The sequence below is a fragment of the Arctopsyche grandis genome, chromosome 12 (genome assembly GCF_051622035.1).
Source record: "Arctopsyche grandis isolate Sample6627 chromosome 12, ASM5162203v2, whole genome shotgun sequence".
Classification (NCBI taxonomy): Eukaryota; Metazoa; Arthropoda; class Insecta; order Trichoptera; family Hydropsychidae; genus Arctopsyche; species Arctopsyche grandis.
Window position 1 is genome coordinate 4,030,873 of NC_135366.1, and position 22,349 is coordinate 4,053,221.

The window sequence follows — 22,349 nt, forward strand, 5'->3', positions numbered from 1 at the left end:
GATCACGTGTGACCGGTTGTCCTGTGACTGGTTCACATATGACTAATAGTCCATTTACCGATTTCATATATATTTTTTTCACATTTTAGAATATCTATATGTTTATATATCAACAGTAATAGATTCTACACACTAATTTGGGGAATTTATATAACGAGGGAAAGTTATTGAAATTTGATTGCACAAACTAAAATGTCAAATTCACACATGGCCGTGGAACGAAGTGTTAATTCCATCGATAAAAGTTTGTATCAGATGGGAGCTGTCAAACTAGACGTCAGTTGCATTTGAACTTTCCAATATTGCATTGTTGGTTTCAAAATTAGACTTATTAACGGTGTAAGATACGATGCGCAACTGTAAAGTAACTTACGATTAAGTTTTTCCATAACATAACCGAAAGTGAGTAAGTTTCAAAAAGTTTTATAACCTCAAAACGTAACATATGTACATATATACGTTAACGATATGCGGATTCGCGACTGCGTAAAGTCGAGTGCACTCGAAGATTGCAAATCAAGTATATGTAAATCGTGCTGGGTTTTAATATTGTAATATTAATTATTAATACAAACCTTTGTTATCTAATCTTTCGCGTACGGTTTTCTTATCTGTGAAACAACATCTTGGAATGTCGAGAGCAATTTCGACGTATCGAAACGGGTTTTTATCTGTATTTATATGAAACACGGCAACGGTATTTGCTCACGTTATATGATCTGTATTGTGTTAGCTTAGAGTACAGCGTACCTGTGCATTATATTCCGTTTGTGATTCATTATTTGATAACGCGTGATTTTTTTTTATCATAATTAATGAAGTTTGAAAATCAAAATATCGCACAGAAAAGGTAATCTTGTGCATATTTTTTATTTTACATTTTTATCATTGTATAAATATGGTTTGTCTAGTGGATATCAGCCAGTCGAAATAAAAGCATATACAGTACATATGCAAGCGATTAAATCGTGACCATTGATGAGTCTTTGCTCAGGTGAAGCCATGTATTATATATTTGCTAGTAAATAAATGTTATATGGAAGAATTGTTATCATACATATATTATATTAAATAGTATTGAAAGATTGTACAGAATTTAATCTATAATATGTTGTGTAATAAATTGGATTAATACATATATTCACACTTAATTAGTATTAATATGCTCGTATTAATTACTAGAAGTCTGCTGTCTCCATAGTTTCAAATAGTTTTTTTTTTAAATTTCTTATCCCAAAATTTGTATGGTATAAGAATACGCATATGTTATACAAATATTACTCATATAGTTGAGCAATTATGTACATGGGAAAACAGTTGAACCCAAACGATGTGGCTTTTTCTTCATAACAACTTAGATCTCGCTACAGTTGTGTTCGTATTAACCAAGTTCGACTTCATATCATCATTTGTAACTGTTCATCCACTGTTAGACGATACCCGCTCTTCTTCGTTCTGTAAAACACTCATCCATTAACCCTTTGAGTGCTGACGTCTTTTCTGTTGAAAGCCCGCCACGCTGAAAATTTCGCCTTCATTTCCAACTAGAATTATTTAGAAATCTAATAGAAAGCAGGTATAAAAATTGTAGCTAATCCAAACAAACCCTAGATAACTATCGCCGAGGATTTCGAGTTTTGTAAAGGTGTGTTTAGACTCTCTATTATATCTTGCAACAATATGAAATAAGCAAAAGAAGTCTATTAATGAATATATTTTTCCAAAACTAGTTCCATCTTCTTCATTGTTGTTAAAATGTAATGCTCACAATCTAAATGCCAAGCCACAATCTAAAATAATCAGCAGTTAGGGATTTCCATCGAGAAATTCTGCTATGGTTATAAATTCATAAATTCAGGTGTAAACCAGTCTTTATAAACGTTGACAAATTAATGACACGGACCCATGTTCAATGTATTTTTTTTTCAATGCTACCTGGAAAGGCTTAGCGGGTAGTATTCTTGTTTACTTTGCACATGCTCAAAATACAACGCCTATTGGCGTTTTACAGGCCCATGGACTTGTTGGCAAAACGCCGATCTGCGTTGGTCAGTATTCAAAGGGTTAACCCCACATTTACATCATTTTTTCTAACTACATTGCTATTTCTAATTCTTCACTCGATCTACTATGCTGACTATTCTATTGAAACTTCAAATACACACATAGTATAACATTATTGACACCGGTGATACATATTAAATATATGAATTATTATAGTACGTAAATGCATTCTAGGTACATCAATTATCTATTTCAAACGACTTTGCATGTGATAAATTGACTGATTCACGAGCTATTATACCGAAATGAATCAACCGATTACGATCTATTGTATTTTTTAATTACCTCGATTGTATACCGTAACGCAGATTTTTTATTAATGCACAATTTCAGATGGGTTTTTGCGATATGTGGCGTGTTTTAACACGGCGGAAAGTGTTGGAGGACTCGTCGATAGAGAGTTCGCAACTCTCCAGGGTTCTGACGACGGGAGATCTGACAGCTCTCGGCGTCGGTAGCACACTCGGCGTCGGAGTCTATGTCCTGGCCGGACATGTCGCTAAAGAGTCTGCCGGGCCCTCGGTCGTCATATCGTTTCTTCTGGCCGCCATAGCTTCTGTTTTTGCAGGTATGTTTATTATTTTGAACATTGTCGTGCATTAGGAATACTCTACGAACTTAATAAATAAATATTACTATTAATAATAGCCTTGTTTTGTACTTCTATATAACTGTACATTTGCATATACATATGTGTAGCGTTAAAATTACATGAAATAAAAACATAATAACGACAGGTATAAGGATTATAATACCAGTATTACCGTAACCAGGTACGGCCTGGAAGTATTTATATATATATATATATATATATATATATATATATATATATATTTTTTTTTTTTATCTCCTTGTCTTACTCCTTTTCCTATGCTACAATCTCGCCCAAGTTATTCAATGCGGTGCTTGAGGGAGTTTTCAGGAACTTGGAGTGGGACACAGCCGGAGTAAGCATCAACGGTCGTTTCTTGAGTCACCTTCGGTTCGCAGACGATATAGTTTTAATAGCTCGTGATGCAGCTGAACTACTTAACAGACTAACACAGCTGGACAGGGAAAGTAGAAAAGTAGGATTAAAAATTAACGTAGATAAGACCAAACTAATGTTCAATAGTTATTGCATGCCTGATAGCATCCCATTAGATGATAAACCAGTAGAAGTAGTAAATAATTATTTATATTTAGGTCAAATAATTGACATGTCTGGTAGTAAAGATGAAGAGATAAAGAGACGTATGAAATTAGGATGGAGTGCATTTGGACGGATGAATGCTGTTTTTAAATCAAAAATGCCACTCTGTCTGAAGAAAAAGATCTTTGATCAATGCGTTTTGCCAGTGATGACGTATGGATGTGAAACTTGGACACTGAACACCAAGATGCTACATAAAATCCAATGCACTCAAAGAAGTATGGAGCGCTGTATGCTTGGCATAACGAGGAAAGACAGAAAGCGGAACACGTGGGTGAGAAGTATGACAAGAGTAGTGGACATAGTGGATAGAGTGAAGAGATTGAAATGGCAATGGGCGGGTCATGTAGCTAGGAGGATGGACGAAAGGTGGACAAAAGAAGTGGTTGAATGGTACCCGAGAGAATGCAAAAGGGTAAAAGGAAGACCGCAAGGAAGATGGGTGAACGAAATTAGGAAAATGTGCGGGGTGAGATGGATGAGTGTTGCGCAAAACAGAGACGGGTGGAAGCGTGTTGGAGAGGCCTTCATCCAGCAGTGGATGGCGAGTGGCTGCAAATGATGATGATATATTTTTTTAAATGCTTTTTATTATTAGGAAATTATGTTCACAATACATCTTATATCTATTATAATAGCTACTGATCTACGGATCATTTTCTATTTTACAATTTTATTTTATTTGGTTAGTAATCATAGTATTATATTATTCTAATGTTAATGTACAGCATAATAGGAAAAAGAGCTCAAAAACCTATTTACAATTCTTGAAGTATTTATATGGTGAAAGTATGTAAAAGGTGTTTTATATAAGTTTTTCGTCAACATGTGTTGAAGAAGAACTTTCATCGAATGTTAGAGAAGATTTTTTATTAAATATTCAGTGTTGAGTCACGTTTCAGCAATATTTTATTAAAATACAATTGCAAGCAACTATTTGTACCGATGATACTTTATTGTTTGACATGTTTTATTCGTTGAGTAGTTGGTACTTGACAAAATACAACGGCCATCAGCGTCTTTCAGGCCCATGGACTTGTTGGCAAACGCCGATCGGATTCAAAGGGCTAACTTTGGTAACCACTTTTGTTCCAATTTCGACACGTCTTCTTCAACAAACATACACACTTTATCAAAACTTAAAAGATCTAATACATCGATAACATTGTTGTGAAGTGTTGTAATTAACGCGATCGTTGCAACTGACACCAGAGACTATATTTATAGTGTGTTGTAATAATCAATTGGAATGTTTCAGGTTTATGCTATGCAGAATTTGGTGCAAAATTGCCGAGGGCCGGTTCCGCGTACATTTACAGCTATGTGTGCGTCGGCGAATTGATTGCTTTCGTTATCGGCTGGAATCTTATATTGGAATACGTAATAGGTAACATATTGATATATGCACTGGTGCTATAATAATATATTATTATTATGAGTATTTATGTTTAATATACATATGTATTATTTTTTCGTTTTTATTTATGTATGAAGGATCTGCCAGCGTTGCCCGTGGAATCAGCCTCTATTTGGATTCACTTCTCAACAACACGCTGAAGAATAGTTTTAAGGATGCCATGCCGATATATGGAAATTTCAATATCGTATCGGAGTACTTCGATATACTCGCATTTGGACTTGCGTTTTTGATTGGCAGTGAGTGTTATTTACATATACATTTTCATATATTTACTAGTGTTCATCATTTGATGGTTGTACCTCCTGCCTGCACAGTTCATTAACCAGCAGAATATACTACTGGTTATCATATAATGCTTTGAACAGAGTGATCACGGGTTCAAATCTTGGATTTGTGACTCTAGTTTGATCGTTTCCTATCAGGGTTTGCGAAATTTATCTGATTTTTATTGAAACGGTTCCAACAAATTGGCAACCTTACCCATTTTCTTGCAAAATCTCTAGTTTTCAGCATCTGGATTCCTTCAGAGATATTGAAGTATAATGTATAGAATAGTCATTCCTAACAAAAGTATCGCTTAAAAGCGAGCCATCGAAGAGAGAGACGGAAAGTCAGAAGAGAGACAAAAGAGTGAGGAAAAAAAAATCGTGGAAGTGATCGTCCCTTGACGTTCAGGGACGCACGGGCACATACAGATGTTCGGACTTTGTCGAACTAATACTACCACACAATTTCACTAGTAGAGCCTATTTTAAAGAGATCCTACTGCTACAGAGTTTAACAATCAACTGAGCAAAACAGCCGAAATGTCCGTTTGCACGGAGTTTTTGTAGCAACATTTTTGGAAGCTAAGAGCGCTTCAACCCATTCTACTTCAATGTTCACAGAACATCAAATACCAATCGTACTTGGACTTGATAATGCTTTGATTTGATTCGATCAAGAGATCCCGAGCTGAATTCATCGTCTTCGGTTGAAGGTTAAATATGCTCGATAAAATGTCTACCGTGATGCAGTTGACTTTATAAGTAGTAACATTTCTAAGGAGAAATTTGGAGTTGGTCTCGATATGAAGGAGTCCTCTTTCTTCTTAAGTGTATCTGGAATCTGCAAGGGCAATAAAGTAATTGTTTGAATGTTTAGATCATTATTATTGAATGCAAGTCTACGTCTAAGATCCTAGTTAGACAAGAAATGTCCTGGAATTTCAAATTGAACATAGTGGTCATGGGTTCAAATCTCACTGGTTTCTGCTGGCCAGACCTTGGATATGTGACTTCAGGTCGATCGTTTCCTATCAGATTTTGCCGATTTATCTGATTTTCATTGAAACAGTTCCAACAAATTGGCAACCTTAGCCATTTTCTCGCAAAATCTCGAGTTTTCAGCAATCTCGAATTTCGCTGGATTGTATAAAATGCTCCAAATTTATAAATTTAACCATAGATGTCTCTGTAGATGTAAATTGATATGTATTTACTTTGTATTATACTACATAGTATCAAATGAATAATGTTTCTGGCCAGGAAGGTGCATTGGGGATACCTGTTAGATATTCCTGGTATAAATTAAAAAAAAAAAAAAAAAATTACACTGTTCGACACGAAAAATGTTTCAGAGACGAGATATGACTTTTCTTATAGATCTATGCCCAGTGAACACGAATCTGGTAATAAAAAGTGTTGATTGGCTCGAGATTCGGAGATATATGTGTTTTTTAAATCGCGCGATTTTTCTATATCTTGGTGTTGTTCTGTCGATTTCTCAAAATCTGCTAATTTTCTGTTCAAAATAAATGTTGGAATCTACAGTCGGGTATTTTATCTTTCATTTGTAGTACTTTTCAGCTTTCAAATCTCTCTAAGTAGTCGTCCAGTTCAAATCAAAAGTCAAAATTACGTATTTTCACTTGGGATTTTTTCCCACTGTTAATTCTATATTATATTGAGTATTTTCTATTGAAACATGTTTATTAGGATAGTGTTATGATCACACTATTTTTTGTTTTCGTTTAAAAGGGTTAACTGGAAGTGTGCTGAACTTTAAATCGGTAAAATTGCGAGCAAAAAGCTCGTACTAGTGTTTACTCGTATTGACACGAATCTGAATTGAATTAATAGAGATAATATATTAAATTATCTTTATATGAGAATTAAATAAAATTCCACTTAGAAAAATCATATTTCGACTATTCTTGTGGATTAATAACAAAAATTCGTTTATTTTATCGGGGTAAGCCAGTTATCAATAAACGAAATCAAAAAATAGTGTGGCCAGAACACTATCCTAATAAACATGTTTCGATAGAAAATACTCAATATAATATAGTATTAACAGTGGGAAAAAATCCCAAGTGAAAATACGTAATTTTGACTTTTGATTTGAACTGGACGACTACTTAGAGAGATTTGAAAGTTAAAAAGTACTACAAATGAAAGATAAAATACCCGACTGTAGATTCCAATATTCATTTTGAACAGAAAATTAACATATTTTGAGAAATCGACCGAACAACACCAAGATATAGAAAAATCGCGCGATTTAAAAAACACATATATCTCCGAATCTCGAGCCAATCAACACTTTTTATTACCAGATTCGTGTTCACTGGGCATAGATCTATAAGAAAAGTTATATCCCGTCTCTGAAACATTTTAAAAGTCGTCATTTGTCGAACAGTGTTATCGAACGGCTCCTATTCCAAGAGCTATCCGACTTCTCAGTGAAATCGTTGCTGAGTTGCCTGGGTGTGATATTTTCCACCTCAGTGAGCGTAGGTTATTGGAGATTATTTTAACCAATTTGTCTGGTAGCTTGCGCTCAACATTATTTTCGTAATTGATTGTGACGTATAAGTGGAATCTTGATCTTCTCTCTTCCATTTAGGCTTCACAATGCTGTTTGTATTTGAATCTGGTTTTTATATATTGGTGCTGGCTGTAGATGCAAGACATTCGCTACTTTGTATTTTATTATTTGATTTCGGAAAGGAATTGATACACGAATTAAATTAAAGTTATATGCTATTTATAAACATACTTTAAGGTAATTTATAGGCGCGCGCGCGCACGTTGAGTGCGCCCATTACACGATCACCGATCCAACCCGTTCGAAATGATGAATGAATGTATGTGTGTGTGTGTCTTCGTGTATGTGTGTATGTGTGTACGCTCCCGCGCAGCGCATCTGATGGCAACGTCATCCGTTGCTCGGCGCTCAATATCAAGAGAATATGCCAGACGCTGCACACCCCCCCACTTCCCCGCGTCTCCTCGACACGATTGGTCAACGCGTCCGCCACATATCCACAAACATACATACATACATTTAAATTTTAAATCACGAAGTCATAGATACACGTGTAGGAATCTCGTAATCGTCATCGTCATCGAAACATTCGAGAAACGTCCACCCCAACAACCCATGCAGAACGAAAGAACACCTGCAGCCATTAAACTAAATCGAGTGGAACGACGCCAAACATTCGAGAAACGTCCACCCCAACAACCCATGCAGAACGAAAGAACACCTGCATCCATTAAACTAAATCGAGTGGAACGACGCCAAACATTCGAGCATATTCCACAACAACAAACCACATTCCTCGCATAACTCGCACACGTAAACACCACGTGCACTTCTTGGAATCAATCGCCAAACATTCTAGCAAGTTCCACCCCTACAAGTCGAGCGGAACAACACCGGTCGAAGAACACCTGCAGCCATTAAACTAAATCGAGTGGAACGTCGCCAAACGTTCGAGAAACGTCCACCCTAATCGACAAAAACACATTCCTCGCACACGCATAAACACCATCTGCAACGAGTCACGTGATGCCCAAAAACAATATAAAAGGAGGTCCACCCCAAACAACTTCAGTCGACCCACAGCAACAAGCGCCGACACACAGCAGCGGACCAGCCGAACGAGCCAGCAACACACTGCCGCATCCAGAGACCTTCTGAACATAGCCGAATGCCGAGCCAGCAACACACTGCCATATCCAGAGACATCTGAACATAGCCGGATCCAGAGCAACGACACATTGCAGATCCAGCGGCCATCACGACACCAAGTCAACAGCCAATAGCCGCTTCAAGAAAACTTTCCCAAATATTCTAATACACTTGTACAATATTTAGGCAAACAATAAAACAACTTAAAACAAGCACAACAGTGTTTCGTTAGGCTGGGATACGGTCAACACTTCCTACTCCGCCTACACACGGTTGATTGAATTTCTGCTCCTATTTATTTACAAATTCTCATTTTTTTGCAGTTGCTCTCGCCTTTGGAATGAAAGAGTCGTCTATTATCAATAATATTTTCACCGTTTTGAATTTGGCGGTTGTGATTTTCGTCATTGCAGCTGGAGCTTTTGCAGGTATGTAGAGTCAATTTTAGGTTCTGGTTCAGAGACTTTCACCGTGTTACGGTCTATTCATATTAGCACAGAACGTACCGGCATTGTGCACTTGCCCATCTTGCGAGTAATATAAAAAAACAGAAGTTTTTATCGGACATACGTCGAGCACCAAGCATCAAATACGTCTGACGCTAAGATTATTTGAAAAGGTCTGTGGACATTCGTCACTTGACAACAATATGACGCCTAAAGCCACTTCTATTATTATAACATTTCTATGGCTGTAGTCGTGAAGTGCTGAATAGTATGAATAGAACTTTAACGGGAAATCTCTGAAACAATCACAATGATATACATATTCATAATTAGTAGAATATTCTCGATCTGTACCCTCACATATGCACTTTAATTGTAGTATATAATAATAACAATACATTTTTTATTATTTGTAGCCGATATTGATAATTGGTACATTCTTGGAGAGGAACTTAAACCCGCTGACAATGGAGGAAAGGGAGGATTTTTCCCCTTCGGATTTTCCGGCACATTGAAGGGTGCGGCTACCTGTTTCTTCGGCTTCGTTGGATTCGACTGCATAGCCACGACCGGCGAGGAAGTTCAGAACCCGAAACGAGCCATACCGTTGTCGATAATATCATCGTTGATCATTATATTCCTTTCGTACTTTGGCGTGTCGGCCATACTTACGCTGATGGTTCCTTACTATCTACAGGTAAGGTTTCGAGCGAGGCCGTCGCAATATAGTGATAGTTCATCAGGCCCAAACAAGTGGTAAATCGGACCCAGACTGTTCAAAATACTAATCAGTAAGCCCCACTGGCATTTCAAATGGCAGTGCTTGCCGGTGAATACACAAACTACGCACCACATACAAGGCCTGCTTTAAAGGTCAAGGAATTTGAACCTTAAAGCCCTCAACATGAGGCCACCCCCCCCCAACGAATACAGTCTAAAAGTAACAGTTTCGTCGAAGAACGAGACAGTTGTTGAACAACCGCACATCACTGTTCTAATAAAAAAACCACACTGTACATAACCAAGTACAAAACAAACAACAACGTATGAACACATAAAGCGCGCATGCGCACCACATAAATTCGTATCACTCATAAAATCATCAATAAGAGCCGGGCCACACCGGTCGACTTGCGAGTGACTTTATTGCCTAAGCGTAGCTGCCCACTCTTGGTCACCAATAGATAGTTCATCAGGCCCAAACAGAAGACAGAAGCGACCAAGAATTCGCTCACTAATAGAGTTCAACCTATTAGAGTTCAATACGTGACGGTACAGTCACATGTGTTCATAGTTTTTTCACTGGGGCCGCCGGCAACCAATCACCAAGTGTGACACCCTTCAATACAATGCTCATTTTGTGAGATCTCGACGGTTGCTCAAGTAATGAAATCACCATGATCAGACCGATCTCGCTGATCGGGTGACTTTATGACTTGAGTAACCAGTGAGTTGCTTGGTGTGGCATGCTCCATACAACTGCATACATTTGATCTGGTCGTGCAACAAAGTCACCCGGTGGCCGGGCTCTTAAGCACCAGATGGTGATTATGATCTACCAAGTGCTTTAAAGAGATTGCCCATATATAATCTATAATTATGATGGTATTACATATAGATCCACCGTAATTTGGCATGAATGACCAACTTCTAATAAATTCATGACTATTAAGGTAGGTGTAATAGCGTCACATTTAACGTCATTTGATTTGACAATCAATGAGAAGTTTGAGTCCGATTTACTATACGTTTTTTAATCTTAACCACTCTATGATAGTTAATAAGTTTAAATTTAGCGTTTATTTTATAATTAGCATCGAAGTTTAATGTTGAATTGGAGGCCTCGCGGAAAATAATGGTAAGCGACATTTGTCACTTTTGAAGATGTTAATTACGTGCATTTGGGTATAAATGGCGCTATGAGTAATCCAAGATATCACGGCCATCATTTGAAAGAATTTGGAACAATTTAAAAATTTCTGTAGTAATGGTTTCACCCTTTTTTACACGAAACACTCAATTTAATAATTTTGCGTTTACTATTATTCACTGCCGAACCCTTCAATTCATAGTTGTGTTGCGTAGGGGTGGGTGGAGGATCCAAGTAAAAGGCCAAAGTCGTGTCACAGCATTTATTGATGATTAAGGAGATACACGCACCGCCAGTGTTCCGTCCAGAATGTCTTGATATCGCCTAAGTACCGCCTTATAAGGGGCAGGCCTCTCAGGTCATCTTCGACGTCTGATTTGTTTGCCTATTGTTATGGTCACGTACTCGGATATGTATCCCCATGACATTCGGTCCCACGGTACCACGGTATTGGTCACTTCTGAGAAGGGACCAATAGCGGCCATTGTTTAGCCTACATGTACTTAGAGTCTAGATATAATTCTTGAAACCAATTATAACGGGTGCACAGTGTCAGAGATGCGCCTCGGCTTAATCCGATTGCACTTAACCGGCGACTCTTTTTAGTATACGTAACAGTTGTATGTATTGTTAACTTCGTAAAAAACCTTTTTTTGTTTTGCTTTCTTGCATTCAGCACTGTTGGAACGTTTATTGCTATTTTCCATTGCCCTAATGACCTCACAGTTACATATATAGGCGAGAAAGGAATGAAATGGCGGTATTGTTGAAAACACGTCCGTTTAATATGACGGGTGGGAAGGAAGTAAAGTAGTAGCCAGCGACATGGGTGAATCGGTCCCAACTCACAGGATGGCGACTCAAACTCATGACAAAACATGTCGTACAGTCACATATTTAGTTATATTTATCAATTCATCCATTTTGTATCATTTTAATTTCAAAGTACTAAACTTCGCAATGTATATATACAGCTGTATATAGCATATATTACAAATATGAAAATTTAATCATTTCAGAATTCAGACGCACCTATACCATTTGCTTTTGAACACGTTGGTTGGATATGGGCCAAGTGGATCGTAGCCATCGGTGGAATATTTGGTCTTTTCGCTAGGTGAGGTTATGTTTTAAGATATATCCTAGAAGAACATGTAGGTATGAAGAGTAGCTAAAGTTGAATCGCCAGCAGTATGGCTCGGTGTTTTTCCAACTGAACTTTTCCAACTTTTCCTGAAATACGCCGATAGTCGTTGTTTTTTGAGTATGTAAAAAATAAATAAGAATATTATTCAGCGTGGTGGGCTTTCAACAGAAAAGACGTCAGTACTCAAAGGGTTAAACTTGTACATATATAAATTTTATAGATTATAAATTATGAAATCATATTAAAATAGTGGTGACATAGTGGGGCAATTTGCCAATTTAATTATGAACAATAAAATCAGATATATTGCCAAACTCTGATAGGGAACGATGGATGGATGGAGTCACAAATATCCAAGTCTGATCAGATAATACTCTGAATAAATTATTTTCAATCGTGCTCGACCCACGGGATTGAATGATGATGCTCTGGATTATATACTGGTTGAGTGATGTCATCCTGCTTTCGGGAGCTCGAGGTTATCCTTTGTCTATGACGAGATCATACTTGAATCAGATTTGCTGCAATGTTTGTAATTAATTGTCTAGGAAGGCGCATTGGGGTTTATCTGTTAGGCTTCCTGGTATATATCTATGTAAAAATAAATAATAAATAAAATGTGTGGTAACAGTTATTGGCCTGGGCCATACTACATACATATATATGTATATGTAGTTGACCACTTAGATGTGGTATCGCGATTAATAGTATTAATTTTTAAATATAAATGGCCCACATCTATAAATTGTGTTAATTTATTTACATATAAAGGGAAATGTACTAATTTTTTTGTTTTTATTCTTTCAGTCTGTTTGGGGCTATGTTTCCGCTTCCCCGAATTTTATATGCCATGGCTTCGGACGGTTTGATATTTCGCTTCCTCGGACGTGTGCATCCCCGCTTTAAGACACCCATCATCGGAACGCTGTTTGCATCGCTGATAACAGGTACGTCACGAACGGTCAATGATAAATGTGGAATGAGTTTTTTAACGTGTTTTTCAATTTAAGGAACAATGGCCGGCCTGTTCGAATTAAGGCACTTGGTCAATATGATGTCGATCGGTACATTGATGGCATATACGATAGTCGCTGCATGCGTTTTGTTGCTTCGGTTTGTAGTTGATGATTTTTTTCCTGTAGATTATATTGAAAATTGAGCTAATTTTATGTTGTCGCTTGCATTTGTTTTGTATTGTTTTTTTTTGTGTATATGAGTTTGTTTTGTGTAGTGTTTGTTTTGTTTTTATAAATAAGTTACACTTATGAGGATGATTCTTCGTTCGGTGATGATGAATCTTGTTCGTTACTTCGCACAGGTGATGGAAACGAGTCCCGTGGAAAATTAAAACATCGGTATGTTGTAAAAATCACCGCTGTCAATATGAACACATAATATGTTGTTTTTATGAAGAAAGTATGGAATAAGCTATGTGACACGTTCGATTATGAGTTATGTACATAGATATTCAAAAGAATGATCGCATTGAAAAATTAACCAATGATGAGAAGCGATTTCTCTTTCATACTCTCTTAATAAAAAAGACAGCTTTTAAGTATGTTTTATTTGAATTTTTCAGAAACGACATTTATATGTAGAAACCAGGGCTGTGGAGTCGGAATCAAAATTTACCGACTTTATTTTATTATTCAACTCCGATTCCGATTTCGACTCCAACTTGAACCATTTTAGTAAGATAGACTTTTCTCGCGAACGTGTAATATTTTTAGTAGTAATAATCGTAAGTGAAACGTAAAGGAGGTATGTAAAAATAATAGCGATTTTCAAAATATAAAAATTAAAGGTATTAAAAATAAAATATCACAAAAAATTGACATGTAACCCGATTTGTTGAATTACTAGTGTTGTACCCGATGAAATATCATCGCATGGGTGTAGGCATATTAAGTTATTAACACATTCAGCCCGGCGCATGATTTCATACATTTGCCCGTGTGGCAGCACTGTCACGCGTATCGGCACCCAATTACGCGTGACAGCATTAAATCACTTTATATAATGAGTTGTCCCTAAATCTTTAGAGCTTTATAGGAATTTTAGTGTTGGGGTGCTCAATTACAATTAAAATTATAGTCTGCTATAGCACTAACCGCGTGGCCACCGGTGGTACACGCCGGGTTGAACGTGTTAAATAAAAAAAAAATTAAAAGAAATGTGTCGTCGGTCATGTGTTCGATCCGTACGCGGTCAAATTTTGTTCAAATACCTTTTAAATATATTTAATTTAATATTTATATTTGTTTAATATGAAAGAAAATTGTAAAAACTGCCTACCTACCTACATATATACAATATAAAACACCGATAGAAATATTAATTAATTAAATAAATTTTCAATATTTGCCTAGAGGAAACATTGGTATCGAAAAGTATATATAATGTAGAAGCTTTTTCTTTTGTCATTATATGCGTATATACGTTTTGGCAATGGTTTAGCTGTGACGTACATATAAATGTTGACTCAAAACGACTATTATAGTACGGCCAGCGTTATCTCAGACAGACAGATAGACAGAATAGTGATATATTATATATTTATTTATTTATTTACAAATTTGCCATAGTGACTTTACCGATCAACTCCAAGTCGTCACATTAAAAGAAAAACATATGATGATTGGTAATGAAATAGGTATAAATAAAAAGTAAGAACATTTATAGTGTATGTGTATTAATTTCATACATAAACGAATAAATTTATTGAAACAAAAATGAGAATAAAAAAATTTATGAGACGGAGGAAACATCGATTTTGGCCAGAACACATCAAAATATGTGCACTTCAACGATTTTATCTACAATGTAATTTTAATTCATGATTTTAATAAAGAAATTATTAAATTTCAATTTATTTGTTGATTTACTTCAATAAAATTAGAGACTAGTTGACGTATACCGTAATAGTATTGATTAAAAAAAATAATAAAAAGGAGTCGGTTGGTTTTTTACCATCGCGACTCCGACTTCGCTTGTAATGCTCTGATTCCATGACTCCAACTACGACTCCACAGCCCTGCTAGAAACAGAAAATTTTTCTTGTCAAAATGATATGACAAATCAGACATGTCCAAAAAATCTGAATGCCTGATATATGTATGCTATTTTAAAAAAAAATTTATAGTAAATCTGGCTTCTGAAAAACTCATACATATTTATAAATTATCTCGGCAAATGAAACAAGTTGAGACCATATTATATTATATTATCTGTAACGCTATTGTTTCACGTCATTGGTGAATGATTTTGTATTGTAAAATGCTTCGGTTGTGGATATTTTATTTATTTGCTTCTCGGTGAACTACTACTATCGTACACAACATTATAAATATACATTCTAAAATCGATTAATATATTTTTTAATTTTAGATACGAAACCGACAGCAAAATGTCTGTTACAAATGAAAACTTCAACACGATTCTTAATCACAAGAAATATTCATGCGGTGAAGTCTTCCGTCAACTCTTCAACTGCTCATGCCGCAGCAGCCCTACAAAATTGTCGGCAGTCATTGTCGGATTTCTGATCGTGTTTTACTGTAAGAAGAAATCATTTTGTCACTGTGTAATTAGTTTATTTACGACTAGACTAATGTGTTCTTAATTTTTAGTTATATTTTGCTTCGCATTCGGACTGTGTATGATTTACTCGTGGACCTATTTAGTCGACAAAACCATATGGTCGATCGTTATCACAACGCTGTTCGGCTGTTGTATGTTGGTGACAATTATTTTGATAGGATTGCAACCCAAAAGTAAAACCGAATTGTCGTTTCAGGTATAAATATATACATACTTACAAATTCAGGGAGGAGTGGAAAAAATTAGGCGATCTGTAATATGAGAACGAATACTTTAATTAGAAAAGTAAATATATAAGTCATCTTTTGAAAATATTGTCACAGTTGAGTGTATATGTATGTTAGAGTTGAAGTGTATCTTCTAGTTGTAATATATTTCGACTAGTTGGAATATATTCCATCTAACCCGGTACCAACTACCGTTTATGTGAAGTGTATTTTCAGTTGTAATATATTTTTAGTTGGAATGTATCCCGTCTAAACCACGTAAGTTGATTCATATGGCGAATTACATTCCAACTGGTCAAATTTATTACAACTGAAAATACAATTCAACTATAAGTAGGTAGCAGGTTAGTTGGAAAGGTTAGGTTTTCGTGAAAACGTCACTCGACTTGTAAATTGAGTTGGAAAGTCACATTTTTGCTTTGAACACGTTCTTAAAGCTATCGTTATATAATACTCATTATCTTTATTCGTAATTGAAATTGAATTCTAAAGCATTTGTAAAAGCATCAGAGCTGTCAAAACTCAACTGTTATATTACAACTGGCGCACATTGTTGAAAGTGTATTTGCGCTTGTAGAGTTATATTTAACTAGTTCAATTGTATTCGAATATGAATGACCTAAAACGTCAGTTGGAATATATTACAACTGAAAATACACTTCGACTGTAACATACATACATACTTAAAGAATCTGTTTATAATATAATATAATTAATAATGATAATGCTTGAGACAGCATGCCGAGTGACAGCATCTTGCTATATGTACTAGTGAATATTTACTTTTCAATGAAATTATTTATTTTTATGATATCAATCCCACTCTGTATAGTTACATAGTTACATAATATATATTATATTTTGCTATGTATGTAATATTCATTCATCGTAGGTGCCGCTCGTGCCGTTGCTCCCCGCTGTAAGCATTTTTATAAACATTTATTTGATGTTGATGTTGGATGCCAATACTTGGATTAGATTTGCAATTTGGATGGCCGTTGGTTTGTAATTTTATTTATATTCGATGATTATCTCGAAGTAGTTCACGAATATTCTTAATATAATACATATGCATGAACAATACAATGGTGTATGGTTATGAGAAGATTTAGCTTTATATAATGTACGTATGTATGTAATTGTAAGCTATTGAAAAAATTTTGCTTACGTCGTCGTGGCTTTTTGATAAGTTGCATGACACTTGATTCATTCAATTTGTATTTTGTATGAGCGATGTGTTTTTTTTTCTTTTGTAAAGAGACGTCTGAATTGTAAATACATATGTACATATTGTGAACTGTTTATTTTTCAGGTAAGATTTGATTAGGTTAGGTTAGGGATAGGATTGGATTGAATTGAATACTAGGAGCAGAATTTGAAATAGGTTACTTATTTCATTTATGTACATGTTTGTATAGAATAGAGTGATTGTTTGTTGTTATTCAGTAATAAATTAGGTTAGTTTTGTAGGTTAATGTATCCGAAATCGAAATATTTCTATCTCTACAATTTAATTTCAGTTTGAACATGGAATAAACCTCTTATGATATTTATTTTACAGCGCATCTGACGTCTAATTATGTTTATGATACTTATGTACTGAAAGTCATATAATTAAATTAATAAAGTTAGTTAAGCCTTTGCCCGCGGCAATAAATATAGCGAACAAGTCCTGTACGCAGCACCTTTTTCGCGAATTTGGCAATCGAGTTTTCGACCTTAAATACAGATTTTAATATTTACTCAAGTAACCAAATATGTTAATTAACACATAAAGTATTATTTTAAACAATAAAATACATAATATATCTCGTAGTTTTGGCTTTATTGTCAAATAATCATTCTTCATACAATTGAGACGTATCGTCGCCATTGTTCAACAGACGTGACGTCACATAAACGAGGTTTCAGTATGGTTCCACAAAAAACTAATTTTGACTGGTATATATTCATTTTAAGCAAATTGAATAGATGGCATTCAACTCTCAGTAATATATTCAACCAATTTTGAACCTTAAAACAGTTGAAATAGGCGCATATAAGGCTCAAAATCCCGTGCAAAGTTCAGAAATTCTATGCAAGACAGCCGCGCTACAGACTTGTCGCGCAAAGCTTCCATAGAAGACGGCCGCGGGCAAACGGTTAAGGTTTGAGTGTAATTTAGTAGGTTAGGTTCGTTGAAGTGAGGTTATGTTGATCAATTCACTACTTTTGAAATATTGAATTGATTCTTATGTAGCCGAATGGTGTAATTGAATTGATAGGATTATACTATTGTAAATAAGATACATTCCAGATATCTCAATGGATCAATGCACTTCTATTACATATCCTTGCACAATATGTGTGTAAAATGCAATAAGTGGTCGTTGTATAGTATTTTTTACTCTCAATTGTTAAACAAGATTATTTTTAAAATCCATATGATATCCCACAATGTTATAGATTAGGAATTACTATGGTCTTCAATACTTGGAAATGTAAAGATTTATTTTTTTACTATGGTACTATATACATATGTATGAGTTCAATTATTATTTGGGTGTGGGATATGCTTGTTATATTTGTATATACGCTTACACTTGCACGTAAATTTCACCTAAGCATGAATTATTTCTAAATTGAAAGTAACATTTTAAACTAGTGTAAAGATAATCCTTCTTTTCCTTTTTTAATAATAATCATAAGGTATTTAAAAAATGTATTCTCTTTTTAATAGGAATTCCAGTGTACCTCATAAGCTTGTGCGTGTACGACAGAGGAGCTAATTATATAGCTCATACTCAAAAGTCTTCAATAAATGGTCATATGAAAGGCAATTTGAATTATGCCTTCGAAAATTTAAATGAATGTCAAGAACGAGCTATGGATTTTGATTACTCGATCAAAGTCGTTGTAGACCCGCCGAGTGATTCCGAGTTGGACAATAATTTGGAATTGACTGAACAAGGAGAAGTAGTTCTAATTACACTCCGGAATGGAAATGTACCTTCTAGTACCTCGGGCAATACTGACGGTGAAGTTTTCAACGTTGAAACTGAAAAAGCAGTAACGTCCACCGAAAACGAAGACTCCAGAGATGACAGTGTCGAAATTATAGAATTTCTAGATAAAGTCATAAAAGACGAGGAGGAAGCGTGCGAAAACTCGCTCGAATTCTCAGAACCTGTCGAGGATATCGTTCCGGTGTATTCCGATGCCGTCGATAATAAATTATACATCGACGACAATGTCGACGAGACTTCAGTTCAAAACGTCGTAGCTTTAGTGCACAGAGAGGATGAAACTTGTAAAAATGAAATACCGACTGATCCTGATCCTGTCACCGACGTTGAAACAACTGATGATACTGATGTGTTGAAAAATGAGATAGACATCGACGGAGGCGAGTTGACTGCTTCCAAAGATCCCAATGGTGAAATTGAACCTGTAGCGATGGCTGAAACGGAACCGACCGAAGTCATTTTCATTCCAAAGCCACCTCCGATGGATGAAACAATCTTCATTCCGAAGCCCCCACCGATGGACGAGACATTCTTCCAAAATCCGAAGCCCCTATTCAAAAGCAAAACCGTCAATCTGAAGAAGTCAAAGCCGGAGAGTCTGATTGAAAGCGTTGAAAAGCAAGAAGCGAGCGTCGATGACTCAGAGATAAAACCCGGAACGGATTTCCTCAAAAAGCTGAACAACTTCTATGGAGGTTACTCTATAAATCCGAGGAAGAATTTGACAAAGACCGTTTCGAAAGATCCAATAGTTCAGGAGAATGCACCGACGTCTGAGCAGCAGCAGCAGCTGAAACGGACTCACAGTAGCGAGCCGGATCTGATGAACGCTCTAAAGCTGAGCATAATGAATCATAAGCCGTTGAAGAAGATCGGAGAATCTCATAAGTTAAACGGGCAAGGCGATGTTGCCAAAGTGGCGCAGAATCCCGAGGAGCCTTACGATCACAGCGACAAGCCAAAGACTAAGAATGATATTAAGAAGATGCTTGAGGCTGTGTTGGCGAGCGGTCCCAAGGCTCAAGCGCCCAGACAGAGCATGGTCAAGTCTCTGAAGGAAGACAACGGGTACGAGAGCGATCCGGAGTTGGTTGTCGACGACGATGCCATTAAACCAAAAACGAAAGAAAATTTCACCAGAACTATGAAGATGCAGCGTGCGATTTTCGAAAACGTACTCAAGTCTATTGAATTTCAAACCAAAAGGGAGTCAATAGACGGTGGAAAGACTGAAGTTAATTATAACATCAATATACCTAGAGTTAAGTCGATGAATCGTGCCGATTTACCTCAAGTTAGTCAAAACAATAGATAATCGTCGTTTGTGTTCATCATAGTTTACATTTTTCTTATATAGAATAAACCAAATTTAGCTTTATGCTATATATTATATTATATAATGGTTTTGTTTGTACGTCGGCCGCACTCGCTTTACTCTTATTACTATTTTTTTTTTACTATATATTATTATTTACTTTATATACGTTCTGTACCTATTTAATTTATTGACATTGTATTTGCTTTTTATGGTTATGGTTAACGGCTAACACGTTGCATCCTATGCACTTAGACAACTCTCCTTTCTTCTCGACTAAACTATACGGTAGGTGAGAGCGTTTTAATCATATTGAAATTATTCATAATATTGCATTTTCAGAAGACAAATGTGACATGTCTATGATTTTACAAACCTTTATTATAACTGATGGTTTTTTTTTTAATCTTTAATTTATACCAGGAAGGTCTAATAGGTAACCCCAATGCGCCTTCCTGGCCAGTACATTTGACACAAATATTATCAGTATTATAAAAAGTACATAAATACATATCAATTAACATCAAAAGAGACATCTATGGTAAAATTTGTAAATTTGCAGCATTTTAAACGATTCAGTGAAATTCGAGATTGCTAAAAACTCGAGATTTTGCGATAAATGGGTAAGGTTGTCAATTTGTTGGAACTGTTTCAATGAAAATCAGAATAAATTGGCAAACTCTCTTAGGAAAGATCGACCTTGAGTCACAAATCCAAGATCTGGCCAGTAGAAACCAGTCGGATTTGAACCTGTGACCCCTCTGCTTGAAGCATTATATTCTAACCATTAGTCTATTCTGCTGGTTAATTAATTAATTAGTCACAAGTCTTACTAATTAATATGGAATTCTGAAGTAACTATCTATTTTAAAATTTAAAACTTTATAGATATGTCACTTTTGTGTTGTGTTGCTGTAGTATGAGCTCGGTATTGAAAATACTGTTTGTTATAACAATTCTGCTTTATTTTCAGGGTTCTTATTGTACTTTGCATACGGTATCCGTAATGATGATTCAAACCATAGAGGCGATGACTATGTGCTGATATCCACCGAGGACCAATGTATAGATTCTTCGTAAATTTATTTAAATTGAATAATCATCGCAATCGCACTTTTTTACGTGTGAATAAATGAAAGACAATGTTTTTTTTTTAAACCAGCTTAAAATCGCATTTGAAATTATTAGTTTGAATAATTAATATTGATATTATTCATGAATGGAATTTTTCTAATTTTTTCATCGGAAACTCATTCCATTTTAATTTATTATTCAATTTAAACGTGCTTATCAAATTCATAGTTATATAGTTTTATAATTATTTTTGGTATTGTATGATATCGATCATATGAAACTTACTGTTGGTGCAATACATTATAAAATACATATGTAGTTGAAAATTTTTATTTATTTATTCGATGCGTAGTTAAATTTTGAACAAAAGAAATCATCTCAAATGACGTACCTAGCATGTCGATTTGTTAATTATACATATTATATTATGAAGTTAGTCGATTTGTATTAGAGTTAAATTATACAAAAGTGAATTGTTCATTAGGATAGTTTGAAAATGATGTGTTCAATGATTCAGTGTTCGTCCAATCGACAGACCAGTTTCGATAGTTGAAATTTTGAGTATGTATGTCATACTACGTATGTCATTATTTCATATCGACTTTTTGGGAAAATAAGGAAAATATATTATGTTTTATTATGTCGTAGTGTAGATTTTTGACCTCGTCAATTGCCTAGATTTTACAAGAGTATTTATACCATATTTCTGTACTTGTTGTTGTATTATTTGTATGATAAATTTTATTGTTTTCCACGTGAGATCCCAAAATCTGTGATACGAATAAAATATATATTTTAATTAATTTTTATTTACAATTGATTATTCCTCTATATTGAATGTTCCATTCATCATTACTTCATACATATTTACTACATTAGAAAGTATTCTGTTGTTTTTTTTTTTACCGGAGAAAAAAGTAAAAAAGGATTATAACGAAATAGAATGTTAGAAAAATTTTATTTATTTTTTATTTATTTATTTGGAAAATTTACAGTTTATTAAGTTACATAGATTGATAGTAAAAAAATATA

At 35.2% G+C, this 22,349-nt stretch overlaps 2 protein-coding genes across 2 annotated transcripts in view; one reads left to right on the forward strand and one right to left on the reverse strand.

The window, feature by feature from the left end:
- mip40 (Myb-interacting protein 40) overlaps positions 1 to 15,880 on the reverse strand; it is a 237,704-nt gene extending 221,824 nt beyond the window's left edge. The window contains exon 1 of the mRNA XM_077442636.1: positions 15,877 to 15,880. The gene's annotated coding sequence lies outside the window, so the exon portion shown is untranslated. The remainder of the gene's footprint in view (positions 1 to 15,876) is intronic.
- LOC143919960 (high affinity cationic amino acid transporter 1-like) lies at positions 235 to 22,118 on the forward strand. Its single transcript, XM_077442584.1, has 14 exons — positions 235 to 402; positions 2,398 to 2,632; positions 4,515 to 4,643; positions 4,751 to 4,912; positions 8,957 to 9,061; positions 9,496 to 9,776; positions 11,969 to 12,066; positions 12,904 to 13,043; positions 13,107 to 13,209; positions 15,484 to 15,653; positions 15,726 to 15,892; positions 16,816 to 16,924; positions 18,643 to 20,531; positions 21,217 to 22,118. The coding sequence occupies exons 2-13, from the start codon at positions 2,398 to 2,400 to the stop codon at positions 20,241 to 20,243; spliced, it is 3,300 nt and encodes a 1,099-aa protein (XP_077298710.1). The 5' UTR covers positions 235 to 402; the 3' UTR covers positions 20,244 to 20,531; positions 21,217 to 22,118.
- Positions 22,119 to 22,349: the final 231 nt, after the last annotated feature.